General features: G+C 35.8%; 1 protein-coding gene across 7 annotated transcripts in view; it reads left to right on the plus strand.

Annotated features, from left to right (window-relative positions):
* Positions 1–17,595, plus strand: part of MARCHF1 (membrane associated ring-CH-type finger 1) — a 228,733-nt gene that overhangs the window by 133,310 nt on the left and 77,828 nt on the right. For 4 of the 7 annotated variants that reach the window (XM_032686030.1, XM_032686036.1, XM_032686031.1 and 1 more), the window contains one exon: positions 4,029–4,168. The exons of 2 other annotated variants lie outside the window; for them this stretch is intronic. In XM_032686030.1, the coding sequence (XP_032541921.1) occupies positions 4,067–4,168 (102 nt within the window). In that variant the 5' untranslated portion in view covers positions 4,029–4,066. Of the gene's footprint in view, positions 1–964; positions 976–4,028; positions 4,169–17,595 lie in introns of those variants that run through there. One more of the 7 variants, XM_032686033.1, reaches the window with a different exon arrangement.

Genomic DNA, 17,595 nt, shown 5'->3' on the forward strand with positions numbered 1-17,595 from the left:
TCATATATATTCTAATATGATTTTTTTTTTAATATTGACTGGCTGGTTGAGAAAAGCCAATGGCTCACCTGTGACACAAAAAGAGCAGAAGCTATCAGAGATTTCTACTGGATTCAGCCCATCATTCTTTACTAACCCCCTTTTTATTTAGCATTAATATTGTGCAAGATGAACTTGAATCCAGAATTGTGTGTGTCCCTTTGCTTGGCTAAATTATAAGTTTTCTCCTCTGAAAAAATATGAATAAAATAATTATTTTATTTTTTTAACAAATCTATAATGGATGAATTAAGATTGTTTTCAGGTAGTTTATTTGTGATGGTGGTTCTTCAGGTGTATGAGCAAGTGCAAAGTCCTCCTTTCAGTTACGATCTGTGCAGTGGTAGTCATCATTTTGATTGCTCGGGCCAAAAAAAGAATTGCTAATGTTCCAAAGGGTTCTGCACACTAAGAGGAACAGAACAGGACTGTAACTATAATTGGATGATTCCTTGTCTTCACAGCTACAGGCAGTGTAGAAAGGATTGACTGATCACTTACTGAGGGGTGATGGTTGTGTCACTTTTCGGAATGGTCTTCTTGCAAATCTTTGGGGGGCTGTTGCTTGAGGTAGATGGCACACACTGGTCTTGGGCACTCACTCCACTACATCTGTGGCTCAAGCAGACTGTGGAGCTCTAAACAAACATGTTTTTTAAAGGCTTTGAGAGTCCAGACTTCTTGCCAGCTGACATTACAGAGGATCCGGTGAAGATTGCTAAAATTATGTATACCTGTCTCAACTGTGTAGAAACTCAATGACTTCAAGTAGTTAGCTTTGTCGTATTGAACCACAGCTGTTGCCTGGGGTTTATGGTTCGTCATCAGTTCTGAGTAGTATCCAGCTGTGCAGTCATTTTGTAGAATATTCCCTAGACTAAATTATTATTTCACTTCATCTCTGATCAAACTCAAACTATGTAGTTTGCTTTACATGTTGTATGCTTTTATGTTATGTGAAGAGTTGTATTCTCAGGTTGAATTGGCTTATATCCATCCCAGGTGTGAGTTCTCCGTAACTGTAGCAATCGTGGAGTATGCATTACTTCTCTACACTAAGTACACTGGTGGAAGAATTCACTGTGCACTTAAAAATTCAGCAATATAGGCTCATTTCTGCTAAAAATTTACTTGAAAATTTGATAGACAATCAGAAACAAAGAAAGTAGCGTCATACTTAAAGCTATATTAAAATATAAGCCTATAATAATAAGATAATAATTCACCAGAACTAATAGAATATTAGAAAAGATCTTCAGTGAAGACCTGAAACTTTACCTCTTAATCAGTGATCAAGAGTGTGATGGTTCAAAAAGAAACTTCAGCTAACTACTCATGTGAGCTGCTGCTCATCAGTAGGTGTAACAGACTTTCAAACTCACCTTAGAGCTCTGGGAACTTGGAAAGCATAAGTTTTATTCACATAGTGTCTTTTAAATGACTTAAGTTTACTAGGTTACTTTTACCCTCTTTGCAAAAGTATGCTTATGTGCATTCTGGGGAAGGATGTCTGTGAGTGACCATTTAAGGGTTGGGGTTTGGGGATTTTTTTTTTTAGTAGTAGAAAGCTTGTCCAAACTTGGGACAATGGTCAAGAAGTTTAAAATCTGAACATTGTTCTGGAAAGATGTATTTTCAAAATAAAGATTGAAACAAAGTGAAGACTTCCTTAGAAGTTATAGGCTTTTGTTTTTTTATCCCAGGTTCCTGTTCTTTCTTCAGGAAAATACCAAAGCAGTAAATAGGGCTCTGAGGTAGTGAGATGCACCAGTTGAATGTGTAGCCACCTTATTCATAGTGTGCATTCAGAGGAACAGTGAAGTCTGTGATCTTTTCAGAAATAAAAAGCCAAAAACTTATACATACATTCCTCTGGGCTGTAACCTGTATTTAGTATTCTTCTAGAGGAGACTTAAATTATTAAGTTTAATCCAAATATGCATTTTGTGGTTTTGTTCTGGTTTTAATTTTTTTAAGGATTTTTTTTTCTCAACCCAATGTTATTAGAAGTCAGACTCCATTGTTTTTCAGTCTTGCTTAGTTGGTAAAAAGTATTTGAGCACATGATACAGAAATCATCTAGGATTTGCCATAGAAGCTCAAAAAACTCTGAAAATTCTGATTGGTTGTCCCATATTAATTGCTTATCATTCCAAGTTGCAGAGGAGGACATATGAATGCATATGATTCTCCTGATACTTTTTCTCCAGTTTCACCTGTATACTTCATGATATGTTGGATATACAATGAGAAACAGTTAAAACATGGATTTATTTTTTGTATCTGGGTACAGGTTACTTAAATGCACAAACTGGTACTTTCTTTACTCTCATTAACATCGAGTTTGGTATGTAACGGTCTAGTTGCATTTATAGAACTAAGGAAAATAAACAGTCTTGTAGGGCTTGCAAGATGATGGATGCTCTAAGCCAGTGGAAATTTTAACTGCTGCTAAGTTGGTGACAATGAGTTTAGTTGGTGCTTTAGTTGGATTTTTCATTGTGAAGCCTTTCCTGCATTGTATTTGTGCTCTGGAGGACTGAGTTCTTTTAAGTTGACACTGAAATATTTTATAATGGAAAAATGGCTTTGACTCTGCAGTCAACAGGCTGTGTGGCAGTCTTCATGTTACTATTACTTTCCTAGCATGATTTTTTATCTCATATTAAGATTTCAAGAGACTGAAAAATTATGAGTTCATCTGTAAACTCGCTCACCTAACCACCTCCAGTACAATAAGGCTAAAGCTAATTTCCAGTTATTCCTAACAGTTCCATGAGGTTCTATGGGGAATACAGCTTGGTGCATTTCCTACTTCAAAAATTATATATTAATGGTCAAGTGTGGAAATGGTAGATCTGTTGTTATTCAAGAGGGGGCTGTAGTTTGTCAGACTCAAGCATATTTTGTGTACTGCATGGAGATGTATTGCAGAAAAAATAAACCTACTTTACACGTGCATAATATTCAGTGACATTACATAGATGCTACTGTACCATGTAAGGTCTTTAGCATTACTGTATGTATGTTCCAGTTTTATTCAGTCTAATGCTAACCCTGTTTGGAATACTAGGCACTCAATCTGGTAGGTTAATCTTTTTGTTTATTATGTTTTATGATGGTACAGAGTAACAAGTTTTAAATTAAAAGCATTATAAACAACCAGATTAGAAATTGCTTCAGAGGTTGTGGAGAATAAAATAGCCCAAAGTTATTCTTTGTAATTAATTAGCAAAGTTTTGTACTGAATACTTCCATTACCAATTTCAAGTGGGAAAAATTAGATTGTGAACTTTTAAACATGTTTACGAAGGCTTCTTACACTCTAAGCCCACACTTTAGTAGTGCATTTCCCAAAGGTGTTAGTGTTATTTAGAAGGTATTTTTTTATTGTTACAAACTAAAAAATAAGTTTGCATGCAATTTACAGTTGTCACATAGCATTTATTGCTGTTGTGTGTACATTACTTTTTGCTATTTACAGTGCATTCTAATGAAACACTTCAAGATGAGCCAGGTATTCTAGTGTGTCTGGGCATAAATACATGTTTGTATGTTCTTACACTGTTGATTTGCGCTTAATATTTGCTACTGCTTTAGGGCTATTTCTAGTTATTTCAGGGAATGTAGGGGTTTGCATCCAAATGCTATGTTTTTCAGGATGGTGCTAGTCTCACAGTTATTTTGTAATAAAATCCCTCTAAAATAACACTTTTTAAATTAAAGTGACAACTTGAGAAAGATTTAACAGGGAAAGAAGGCACTGCATTTGCTGACACTGAAATGGTATTAATGCATGTAAAGTGTGCTGCAAGTGCACAGCTCTTTTCTAACCTGCAGGGTATCACTCTTCAGATGTTATTTTAAAAATATGTTTATTAACTTGTTCAGATATAACTTAAAATGTTGTTGTTAAAGGCATGCATCCAGAGACATGCACACAATGATTTCAAAGTGTCAATGTTTCAGGGAATCTAAATTATTTTCAGAATTTCAGAAATTGAGAAGGGATAAGTGGAAGGAGAAAATGTTGGGCTGGTGCCAAGCGATAGCTCGTAACCCTCACAGACTTCCAAACAGCACAAGAACACCCGAGGTCTCAGGTGATGCTTCACATAACTCTTCTTTGGTGAGTGAAAAGTTGCATTTCATGATGGTGGCATGTTCAGATTAACTTCAGAGGTGTTACATTTAATTTATTTTAAAAATTGTACTGTTTGCCATTGCTCGCATTGCCTTAGTGTGTGAAACCCTTTGATATTATAGGTATTTACTCTTTCCATTTGCTTTTTTTTCACCTTTTTTGTTATGCATGGTCCATTCTGACTTGCATGCCATCTATAAATCAATATTGGTGTTTTGTGAATGGTAAAGTCTTTAAGCGGGAGATGACCTAATATGGATTACTTACATTCTTTGTGATTTTAATCAGTGCTATGGCATTTGGTCCCTGATGAATACAGATGGACAATATCTAAAGGTACCTCATTTGCTCTTTGTTCCTGGCTGTAACAGGAACAAAGTACATTATGTCTAAACTTGTGTTAGACGGCTGAATTTTAAAATTATTTTCATATCTTAAACATGGTGTTGCAAGTGATGGTTGAGATAGCGTGCAAAGCTAGTGACAGTAGATGTTCAGGCAATGTAAAGTTGACAGTTTACATAGTGAAGTTAATGTGAATCATATGAAATTCAGTAAAGTTACTAATTGATAAGAATTTTAACTCTGCAGTTTTTGCTCATTAAAATAAAACCACTTGCCTCAGTAGACCTCCGCAGGTGAGTAAGAACTGATACTTGTATGTAAAGGCTTCAAACTGCCTTGCATCTAAGAGAAAAAAATTGTTTACTTGTCTACTTGTTTTAATTCAACTGACTTTTTCATACTACAGCAAGACTGATTATTTGAAACATATTCAGTTAAATATGCCTACTCCAATTTGATTAGTAAGTGTAAAATAGGCACTATATTTTTCTATCCTAAGAAGCATGAGTGGTCAGGAAGTACTACCCTCCAATTGTTGAAACATGGCCAGGATGACATCTAAGCTGAAAGGTGAATAATTATTCCTAAGCACTGATGAAATGTGGTATTCCAAAGAGTTATAAATAAAGAGACAGCAGTCTGCTTGAAAGTTGTTGAAATTTTGGTGAAAAAACCCCCATACTTAATGTGGCAAAATTATTGCGTTCAATGGTGAATTATATAGAATGTAAGTTTCTGCTACAGAAGAGAACACAAAAAGGTAGCATTAAAAGTGGAAGATTTTATAGTTTACTATATATCCTAGATTGTTAGTATAGCTCACTTTCATCTAGAATACTTTAAGAGAAAGGTTCACCTGAAAGACAACGCAGTCATTGGTCACAGCCAACATGGCCTTATGAGGGAAAAGTCCTGCTTATCCAACCTGATTCCCTTTTATGACAAGGTAACCCACCTAGCTGATCAAGGGAAGCCAGTTGCTGTAATCTTTTTGGATTTCAGTAAAGCTTTTGATACTGTCTCTCACAGGATCCTTCTGGACAAACTGTCCAGCGTAGCTGGATAAACACATCATGTGGTGGGTGAGCAATTGGCTCACGGGTCAAGCACAGAGGGTAATAGTGAATGGGGTGATGTCAGACTAGTATCTTGTCACTAGTGGGGTTCCACAGGGCTCCATCTTGGGCCCTGTCCTCTTGAACATCTTTATAAATGACACAGGACTGGAAGGAATAGTTTGCAGATGACACAAAACTGGGAGGTGTTGACTCCCTCGAAGACAGGGAGGCCCTGCAGAGAGATCTCAACAAATTAGAGGACTGGACAATCACCAACCATATGAAGTTCAACAAGAGGAAGTGCCAAATTCCACACCTGGGGTGGGGCAGGTCTGGATGTACCTACAGACTGGAAAATAAGATGTTGGAAAGCAGTGCTATGGAAAGGGACCTGTGGGTCCTGGTCAATGGGAAGTTGAATATGAGTCAGCAGTGCCCTGGCAGCCAGGAGGGCCAACTGTGTCCTGGGGGGCATGAGGCAAAGCATCACCAGTCGATCAAAGGAGGGGATTGTCCTGCTCTGCTCTGCACTGGTGTGGCCTCACCTTGAATATTGTGCAGTTTTGGGGCACCACAATATAAGAAAGATATTAAGCTCTTAGAAAGTGTCCAAAGAAGGGCAACAAAGATGGTGAAGGGCCTTGAGGAGAAGCCGTAGGAGGAGCCCTCTTACTGAGCGGAAGAAGAGGGCAGGCACTGATCTCTTCTCTGTGGTGATCAGTGACAGGACCCAAGGAAATGGCCTGAAGTTGTGTCAGTGGAGGTTCAGGTTGCCAATTAGAAAGAGGTTCTTCACCCAGAGGGTGGTTGGGCACTGGAACAGGCTCCCCAGGGAAGTGGTCACAGCACCAAGCCTGACAGAGTTCAAGAAGTGTTTGGACAGTGCTCTCAGGCACATGGTTTGACTCTTGGGGATGGTCCTGTGCTGGGCTAAGAGTTGGACTTGATGGTTCTTGTGGATCCCTTCCAACTTGGCATATCCTGTGATTCTGTGAAATTAAAAAGCAGTAATTCTATGAAAAAATAAATTTCATGTACATTACGCCCACATTTAATTACTATTACAATTTTAGTTTCACATTTAATTACTTTTACTATTTAGGTATTACTAGTAATATGAGGTATCATTAAGGAATTGAGATATGTGGAAATTTGCATATTTTGATTTCTGCTTGACTGCTAGTCCACATTTAATTTGGTTTGATATTCCAGAGATAAGCATTTCAATGTATCAGATGGAATTTAGAAATGATGAACTGGCAATATAGTTCAGAATTGTTGAATCCATAAGGTTAGTATCTTTTAACCTTATTAATACTAAAACTTGTTCAAAAATAAGTTTACGTGAAGCTATATAGACTGCTGCTTAGTTGATGAAGTGTGTAAGAAAGCCAGAGATATAAACAGCTGAGGAAGATATTGTGTGTCCCTTAATGTCTATAGAATTATAATCTTCTCAACAGGAAATAAAATGGTAATATCTCTTGATGCCTGCCAAGCTTTCCTTTTCATTTTCTTTACTTCCTACTCCTTTAACCATTACTTTTTCTTTCCCTCACTTCTGAAGTAAATGATATTCAGTATAAGCTTTTGCTTTCAATGTCTCTGCAACTTGCAGGCTGTTGACTGAAATTCCTTATTTTACTTGTGAATATTTTTAATCTGAAATCTTGTTTCAAATCAATTTTGATTTTGCTTAGTACTCTTTGCCTTTCAGTATTGAAATTTTGCCATTAGGTTTTGAGTGAAGATACAGACTTTAGCACTGGAAAAGCAAACGTAATGAAACAGCAGAAAGTAAAAAAATATAACAAATTATTTGTTCTAAAGGTGCAAATCCACTTCTGATGAGCTGTTCAAGTCCCTTCTTTCTGAATTAACCTTTCATTTCTCACAGCTCCCCTGTGGACCTGATTCAGCTAAGGCTTTTAAAAAGACTTTCCATTTAAAAATAATCCCTAAAATGGGTATTTCACAATCCCACTTTTCCAAAGGTAAATGCAAAGAAAATTACAAAGAAGTCTCATTAATTTTTCATAAAATCATAGAATAGATTGGAAGGACTCTCAAGGATCATCTGGTCCTTTCTTGGCATAATCACAGTCTAGATGAGATGGCCCAGCACTCTGTCCACACAAATCTTTAAAGTTTCCAGAGATTGTTTCAAAGGCTCATTGTTCTCATTACAAAACATTTTCCTCTTGAATCTCATCTGAGTGGCCCCAAGAGTAGCTTGTGCCCATTACCTCTTGCCTTTTCCTTGTGACTCCTCGTTAAAAGGGAGTCTTCATCCTCTTTGTAGCCACCTTTGAAATACTGGAACATAATGATGAGGTCTCCCCTAAGCTTACATTTCTCAAGGTTGAACAAACCCCGTTCTTTCAACCTTTTTTCACATGGCAGGCTTCCCAGTCCAATTGATGGAAAGAAATATTTTTCTCTCTTAGTGGAAGAAGGAAGTTTGTGGAGTAGGAAGCAGGTTATGATCATTAACAAATTGTTTTTTCCATTACATGGGTAAATGGAATACTGAACAGCAGCACAGGAAAAATACAAAAGAAATTGACTCATTAAAATATTTAAAGAGTTTGATCAAATCAGTTACACCATTTCCCTCCCCACGGCCACTTTCTCACTCACCCTCTGTGGGATGGGGAAGAGAAGCAGAGCAGAAAAGTGAGAAAAATCATGGGTTAAGAGAAAGACAGTTTAATAGGCAAGGCAAAAGCCACAAATGCAAGCAAAATGAGGAATTTATTCACTGCTGCCCATGGCCAGGCAGGTGTTCAGCCATCTCCAGCAAAACCAGGCTCCGTCATGCAAAATGGTTACTTGGGAAGGCAAACACCACTCTGAATGTTTCTTCTTCCTCCTCCTTCTTCTTTCAGCTTTATGACATGACACCATAGGGTAGGATTTATCCCTTTGGTCAGTGGTGTTCAGCTGTCCTGGCTGTGTTCCGTCCCAGCTTCCTTGCTGGTGGGATGGGATGAGGAGCAGAAAAGGCCTTGATGTAAACCTTGCTTAGCAATAACTGAAATGACCCTGTGTTATCAACACTCTTTCCAGGAAAAATCCAAAACATAGCCCTAGCTACTATGATGAAATTTAACTTTATTCCGGCCAAAACCAGTACAGGTTTTCCTCCAGTGATGATAAACTGAGAAGCTGGGGTTTAACTGTAAGTTATGCTAACTATGAGAAAGTTCTGAATAGTGTAGGTATGATGTATCACTAGATGATCTTTAAAGGTCCCATCAAACCCAAATGATTCCTTAAATCTATGATCTTTATATAAACCCCCAAATTTAATTTCAGAACAAGAAAGATCTGATCTAAGTTTGAGGTCTTTGGCTGCCTGATTTCCCTCAAGGTAATGTAATTCCTTGGTGAAAATTCTATGACATAGGGTCCATCTAGGTTTCCCTTAGCAGTGTAAGCCTTGAATTTTTAATCTGACAGGGAGAGAGGGGATGTTTAAAATGTGTATTTTAATTTGTTATAGAAAAACTGTGTAATTTAGTACTCAAAAACTAGATGTAAGAAAAGAGTAGTTATCTAAGAATATGGAGTTGGTTTCATCTGAATTATTTTCTTATTTGTATACCTATTAAGTAGATTTTATTAATCAGGTTGTAGAACCAGCTAGGAAATCCACAATATTATTCCTACAAAATTTTCTATAGACAGTGCTATTAGAAATCTAGTAGTGACTTTAATAGTAACCAAACAATGTGTATCTGTGAATGAAACTGTGGGAGAGATTTAACAGAGAAATGTGATTTTAAAAAGTGCATTATTATTCACCCAGTATAATGAATTATATGATGTCCCTTAATATCTGTTTATGTTAAAGTTATGGAAACTGTTCCTTGTAATGTAGATGTTCCACATCCTTCTGCACAATGCTGTATGCTGCCCCACAGGGCAATTGTTTTAACTATTTATTGCTTTCTAATTTACAGGATCAGCCTAAGCTGTCAGTGGCCTCAGAAGCCATGCCACCCCAGGCCAATCTTGTTGATTTTCCTTATATTTAAAGCCAATTAGCAGTTGTAACCTTGGTTACCATCACCTTCTGTGTTCTCACCACGAATGTAAAGTTGTTAAGAGTTCATTTGTGTTTCTTCCCTATTCATACAGAAACAATTAGAGCAGGGTAGATGTAGGCCCAAAGCTTTTGGGTAAGTCTCCCCCAGCGCTCAGTTTCTTCCCCAGTGCTTATCAGCATCATTTAATTATTTAAGAGCAGGGCAGATGTGGTCAAGTTTTTTCTTATTTGAGCAGTGATTTCAGTTAGGCTTTCCCTGTCACAGGCTTAAAATGACAGTCCTCACTTAAAGAATTTTCATTTCACTTTTTCTGACCAAAAACGAAGGCCACACAGAAAATTAATATTACTTTGCATTTGTAGACACAAAAATAAATATTGGAGAAGAAAAATAAAGGTTACCTGAATGCTGGCATCAATAAGACAATAAGTTTTTATTATTGTTGTTATTACTATTGTTATAACAAAAACTGTTATTGTTTTTGTTGATCATACTATATTGTAATGTTTTACTTAGCTTTATAGCTAAAATTATATTTATGTTTTCTAGGTATTAGATTTCTGCATTTACTATCAGTGAAATTTGCAAGAAATTTTTTTCTGTAGGTAAAATTACTGTAAGAGGACATCAACACAAAATATTTGTTAAATATCTGTGTTACTGTTTGAATAGATTGTATACAATCCTTTATTCTTTCCTCGGAACATTTCATGCATCTTGTTTCTCATAGCAACATGTGTTCTCAAGACTCTTTCAAATCTATTTCATATAAATTATTCATAATTTGTTTTTTTTCTGTATAGTTAAAACTGTCTCCTTAGTCTGTTTCACTTAGGAAAAAGTGTCATTTCAGTGTAGAATTTAAAATCTTTTTTTTTTTTTTTTTTTTAATTTTTGGAGAGGAGGGTTATGTCTGAATACATTAGACTTGTTCACATGAGTTTTGACTGAAAGTGCAAGAAATTCTTTTTCTAGCAATTTTTGATACGTTCATAAAATCTTAGATTTAGTTTAAAGTGTTTAAAACTCCAGGTTGTATGATGCTGGGTTATAGATACTGAAGCAAAGAGGGGATTGGCAGATCACCTGTTTTCTGTCTGGGAAGTGAGTTCTAGAAAATGAGAAAATCAGACAGGGCCAAGTAATTAACCTAAGTTTTTTATAAGGTGAAATGGGTTATTCTCATTCTAGCTCAGTGAAGCCTTCAGTTCCATCATTAACCGAACACCTTCACTATAGTGGGGAAGTCAAGACAGGAAGCATCAAAGAAATGTCTCTGCTCTTTCATTTATTGCCAAAGTAATACCAGCAAGGAGAGCTTTGAAAGCCCATCATGTTAAAAAAAAAAGGTAGTGGTAGATGATAATGCAACTTTATCTTATTTAAAGTCTCAAGGTAATACTAAATGTTTAAGTTGAATTGCAAGTTTACTTATTCCCATTCCTGAGGATTCCTAATTTTTGTAAAGTATTTTGCTGTCTATCATTTGCATGCTCAGGGGGAAGTATGTGCATGTAAGTTTGTGCATTGTATATGTATATATTTCAACCTTACTAGTTTAAATTGTACTAATCATATAAGTTTGTGCAGTTTCTGCAACACGATTCTTCCTCACTGTGAAGTGGTTTGCAAAGTAATTATTACTGCAAAATATAATCCAAAATTTATACTTTAGAGGAAACTAGAGTTGTACATGCACACAGACCATTTCGTGCATTCATGTGAGCACATAAGTTTTGCTACACACACGGCTGGAAGAGGAATAAAGTAGTAAAGCTACAGGGAGCTCTGTGTCTCCCTAGATGCATTCCTAATGTATTCTTCTTCTTTTCTATCCTCACTAAAAGTCTCCCCAGCACTAAAAAGGCTTTGGTGTTGGTTTTGTGTCACAGGAGGCTACACAGTGCACCACACTTCTGCAGCTGGCTGTTCTTCCAGTGCAATGCTACATCAAAGTGTTGTGGAGCCATTTCTGCCCACTTTCAGCTCCATCTTCCAACCAAGCTGTGGGCTGATTTTCCTGCAGCATAGCAGGGGTGTCTTGTGAGCACCTAGGCTGGGTAGAGACAGCCTGAGTCGTCATTGCAGTTCTCTGTTGTTCTTCCTCTTACCTAATAGAGAGGTGCTGTAGCATGAAAGATTAAGTAGGGCCTCTTGCAATCTGCAGCATGTATGAGTTTCCCTTTTTGTGAGATTTTGTTGGAGGACTGAGGTAGGAGAAGGTCTGGGGAGAAATCAGACCTTCAAATAAAAGATAACCTTTATAAGTGGATTCTTCCAAAAATACTCAGTGGGAAGATTCTGAAATCTAATGTTGTCTCTCTGTTTTCCAGTTGGCAGTGTCACTGAATACTTGCCATTGCAACTGGAATTGTGGTGTCTCCTTTAAACAAGGAACAGCAACAGAAAGTGCTGGAGTGCTGAACTGAAGCAGAAAAAGAATCATCATGTAGGTTAAAGCACTGACTTGTGTTTTATGTAACTTCTATGTGAGTTTGTGAAAGCCATTTCTACTATATTATTTCAGCCTCATTAGTGTGAACTAATGACCACTCAGGATGAAATTTCACTTAAAATTGTAAGGTGCTTAAATCCTGTAGAGATAAAGGTGTTAGACCTATCCTGGTAGATAGTGGAAGGATTAAAAAACTCTGGATAATTAATACAAGGGAGGAGGATAAAGTATGGCAGAAAACCTGATTTCTTTCTTGAAATGAATGAACAGATAGGCTGCAGTTTAGTGTTCGTTCCACAGGAGATAACAGCTTCCACCAGGTACCCTGCTGCAAGCTCAGAGGTGTTAGTTCAAATCTCGGTCTTGGAAATGCCAGTCCTGTCAATTTAATTAAAATGGCTATGTGGTCAAGGATGACCATATGTGGATACTGGCCATATGACTTCTGTTGACTCTTTTTACAGAGAAAGAAAACTGCATGTGACCTTGTTAGGCTAATTACATCTGGGGTTAATCTTATATTCCCTCCCCCTTGACCTTTCATAAAGTATGAGATGGGAGTAATAGAACAAGATTAAGAAGGGGAAATTTAGACTGAAGGTAAAGAGCATACTCTTGCCAATAACATGTCCTAGGCTGCTATGTGATTTTGTTTAGGGTTACAGGAATCCCACGTCTGTGATCCTTGAAATGTGGGGTGGAAACATTTACCCACAATATTTGTCTTAGCTTTTTTTCTGTCTCTGATTTTTTGTGCATGTAGGGTTCTTTCCTATTTCTAAAGGAAATACGTCCTAGATTTTCTTGCCCTGCTAATTCTTTTGAAAAAATCAATGGCACGAATGGTACAACTTCTGTACCAGATTAGTTGACTATGATTTGTGTAATGATTAAGCATTGTTTAAATAGAAGTGTTTGTATTTCATTCTTTGTGAAGATCTATTTTTTTTTGATAAAGCATCTGTTTGCTATTTCTGTGTCTCATATTTCAATTTTTTTCTCTTTTTCAATCTGCATTGACCCTATTTACTTCTTAACCACATAGGTTGTAATTTCTATAACTGAGGTATTGGTTTTTTATAAGGTATTGTATATAGATCTTAGGTTTGGCCACCTTACATTAAGAGGAGAGGCACCAAATAGTTTTAGGATTTTTATATCCAAAAGTTAAACACTAGTTCTTTTCATGATGGATGGGGAGAAAAATAGTGATTTTTTTCTTGTGACTTTTTCTCTTTTTTGTTGTTTTGGAGAAACAAAATTTTATGATGTGCAGTATAATCATGATCTGACAGAAAAAGATGAAAAGTAAACTAAAATTGACTTCAGATGTATTGATACTACAAAGTGGAGGTCTTGTTTTACCTTTATTTTCCACTTACGCAGAAATGATCCAGTTAAATTTTGGGAGGTGTTTGTTATTCTTAGCTTTAATGTGGTATTTATTGTAGCACAAGAAACATGTTCTAAGTTGCAGTGGGGTATGCTCATGTGTGTAGTCTACACTTTTATTTTTCAGGCTATAAATGCCTCATTCTAACAGTATGTAAATGTGATAATAAATGTATTTTGAGTTTTATAACTAAATTAGAATACTGCACCTTTTTTTCTGCTGTGAGAGAGATATTTTCATCCTACACATATGTTTGTTTGTTTTTTTCATTTAGAGTCATAGGATCATTTGGGTTGGAAAAGACCTTTAAGGTCATTGAGTCCAGCCATAAACCTAACACTGCCAAAATTAAAAGTTTCCCCAAACAACTAACGTTTCTGTCTGTTTGGACTATTCTTCTTTAATATTTACTAAGATACTAAAAGCAGTTCTGGGAAGGCTTTGATTTTGTTTGTTTTAAGATTAGGTTTCTAAAATGCGTATGAAAAAACCATGTTAAAAATTCTTACTTGAAAATGTAGTTGGCTATAAAATATTTGAATTTAAAATGATTATGTCATTTTTCTAAGAACTTGTATTCCTTCCATATAAATTAATCAGGTAGCTTATAGCAATTTTGCTTCCCTTTCCTTCCTATGTTTGAAATATTAAAAAAGGGTCAAAAATATGAAGGAACAAATACCAAGGGTAAAAAAATAAATTGAAGGATGTAGAAGATTGGATTCATTCCATGCAATCCCATTTTACTCTTCCTGGGTATAGTTTGGGTCCTCAAAGTGTTTGGAGTCCCAGACAAGAGTCTATTGGGGGCAATCTTTTTTGCCAATCAGTCCACAGTTTGTGTTTTCAGTACAACCATTGGAAGAAATATATAAGGGAAATGCCTAAATGAGGGGAAAGGTGTATTTTGGAAGAAAAGTGATTGGAAAAAAAGCTCATTTACTGAAAAGGCTATTAATTTGAACTTGTGTTTTCCCTAGACAAAGAACCCCCTCAAAACAAGCAAATAGTAGAAAAATCTTCAAACCCGAAGTAGCTGCTCCTTGTATTTCACAGAGTAGCTGTTGAGTGCAGGCTCTAACTAGTGTAAATTTGAAGGTAAGCAGAGTAAATTCATGTGCAGTGAAATTTAAAGTAACAAGATGATTGAACAGGAAGCATGTTGATGTTGGTCCATCTAATGACAAACTCACTGTAGATGAAGACCACAGTGGCAGTACAGATGCTTCTGAGGGCTCCCAAGGTACTCTGTTGATAAACTGGAGTGTGGTACATGAAAACTGTAGACTCAGACTTCATGTTTAGTGAAGAAATATAATTTTACCTATTCAGATTTAGGCATATGCTCTTCTTGGTAAGTGACACTAATTTAGACTACAGTAGTTCCTGATGCTGAAATAATTGAATTAATTTTTATATTATGGAAACTTGCATTTATTCAATCATATTTGATGTTTGCTTTCTCTGGATAATATTATTTCAGCATGTGCTAATTGCTTAGTGTAATCTTTGTATTCTATAAATATTAATGCTCATGAAATGTTAATAACAGCTGATAAAAACAAAATGCAGAAAAATGAGCAATTCTATTAATAAATTTAAATTATTTTATAATTGCATAGATAATTACTAAATTGTCAAAATATCAATAATTATGCATGTAGAAATACAGTAGTATGAAATGGATTGAGTATTTTATACAGTCTAAGTGTAATTTCCCTTCGGCTTTGTTGCTGTTGTGGGTTCAGGCCATTTTATTTAAAACTGAGGTTATGAAATCCTGAGGATCTTATCTTGTGGATAGCCAATTCAAGATAGTCATGTCATTTTAAAGAAGTGGTAATCTCCCAGTACTTTAAATGTCTAATGATGCTGCCTATCTGAAAATCCTGGTCTGTAGTCAAAAGAGGTGTTTTCCAAAAGTGTAAATGTAAAATTTGCTTTTAAGTAATTGTTTTGGGATTTCAATAAAAATGGGCTGACTTTTAGAGGCACCAATAGAAAGTATAAGTTTAGAATATCTGAAGCGATGCATCTCGTGAGTTGATGATTTATTAAAGTGTGATTTTAGGTGCAAGATCTAATTTAGATGGCATCAAATTATCTGTGGTTACTGAAATCAAGGTCTTACACTGGAACTTTTTGAAACAATGAGACGGTGATTTAGGCTGAACTTCTTTTTTGTTCTGTAAAGGAGAATGAAAATAAAATGAGGGAGATAATGGAGGAAAAATAGGATAAAAAGTGAATTCTATATAAATACAGGTGTCAACTCCACATTGGTAAGTATCTTTTACAACTATGAGTTTACTTGTTCTCCAAAAGAAATTTTATTTGTTTCCAAATGCTTTATCACACCATATCCACAGTTCACCTTGGCTTATGTATTAAGCAGTATCAATTAGCTGAGCATTCACTGTGTTGAGTCTTCCAACTAAGTGCATTGTTTGTAGTATTCCGTGGGTGCCTACCCTTTTATCAGGCAAGTATGTTTAAGATACAATGTAAAAAAAATTGGAGCATCCATCATTAATCTGGTGTTTTTGAAGATTTGTTCTAAGGAACCAAAAAAATTAGTTTTTACATGCACCATCATTGACAGGAATCACAAATAGTCATCTTGCTTCTGATTTCAGTATTTTAATCACTGGAACTTTAATTTTTCCTGCTTGATCTTGAATGTTGATCGTATTTTCTTTCTCAGCATAGACACAGAGCATATACAGTATAACATGATCAATATAAATGTGGTTTTTGGAAAACCTTTTTTCCATGGCTCCAAAAAAAGTGATTAAAAGACAAAGAATTCTGCGAGGTGTAACAGTAAAATTTGGCTTTAATGCTACAAGTCACCTAAAAGATTTTTGTTTAACATGTACAAAGAGCTTTCATGTATTCCATGTCTGTACATAGGGTTGAATCAAGAAATGCAAACTCCAGTACCATCTTGAAAGTATGGTCTGTTCTTCTTAAGAAAAAAAAATATCTTTTTACATGAGTTTTCTTAGTGAGTTCAGATATGAAAGATATGCAGCATTATTTTAAAAATCCGCTTTTGTGACATAAGTAACTACTTACATTATTATCTTCTATCCCGTGTTCAGATGTTATTGGTAGTTTTTTTTAGAAAGAGGAAACAAGGTGAATCACTGCATTCTTAAACCACTGCAGCATCGTGTTGCTGCTCCACAGTGTCCTTTCTGTCACTGAAGTGTGGAAAATACTGTGATTGCAAGTTGTATGGGGCTGCAGGAGAGACTGGTACATGGCTCTTTCTGCATAAAGTCATGAATACACTGCCCTGAATTTAAACTGGCATAAAGATCTTGTCTACCACCCACAATTTCTTCGGAATTTATTAATATGATAGAGGTTAGGTGTAGGTAGGTTGTTTTTTATATTTTTCAACTTAGTTTTTAGCATTTGAAGAACCATTTGCAAAGAGATACCTTCTAAACAATGTGGATTACAGTAGCATGAGTTAATGCTTTGGTCAGTCTGTGCCTGCCATGGAAAATGCATTGCTTATCAGCTTCTCAGATGCATGAGATGTGCAATTAGTGCAGCAATTTTGTATATTTATTCTGAATTCAAAGTGGTTAGTAAAACAATTGGTTTCTTGCAGATAAAAAAACTAATTGAAAGCAATTTAGTTTTGTACATGAGAGAATTCAACATGGTTTGGTTATCTCTGTATTTATTTTTGGGAGGCAATTAACTGCATAAAGGCCTCTCAGAATGAGAGGATATGTTTGTGCATATCTATGTATCCGTGAATTCAGAAGTGACTTACAAAATGTCTGCATTGAAAATGTGTTTTGGGGTTCAGAATGTACTTTAATTAAAAAAAAAATCACTATGAGTGCTTTGAATCTCCTTGTAATGAGGTCTGTAAACTATGAAATCTCTGATGCCATGCTTCATGATATATTTCTCTGCTTTTTCTGTCTGATTACAGATTCTAGGCAGAAGATAAGTTTTATAAATAAAAAACATGAGATAAGAAAACTGAGAATCCTTGTGATACAAAGGAGTAATGTAAAGTTTTGCAGTTTTTGTTTTAGTTATGAAGAAACATTTCATAAACCATTCAATTATCTTGGACTGAT

This window comes from Chiroxiphia lanceolata, chromosome 4, assembly GCF_009829145.1.
Source record: "Chiroxiphia lanceolata isolate bChiLan1 chromosome 4, bChiLan1.pri, whole genome shotgun sequence".
NCBI lineage: Eukaryota > Metazoa > Chordata > Aves > Passeriformes > Pipridae > Chiroxiphia > Chiroxiphia lanceolata.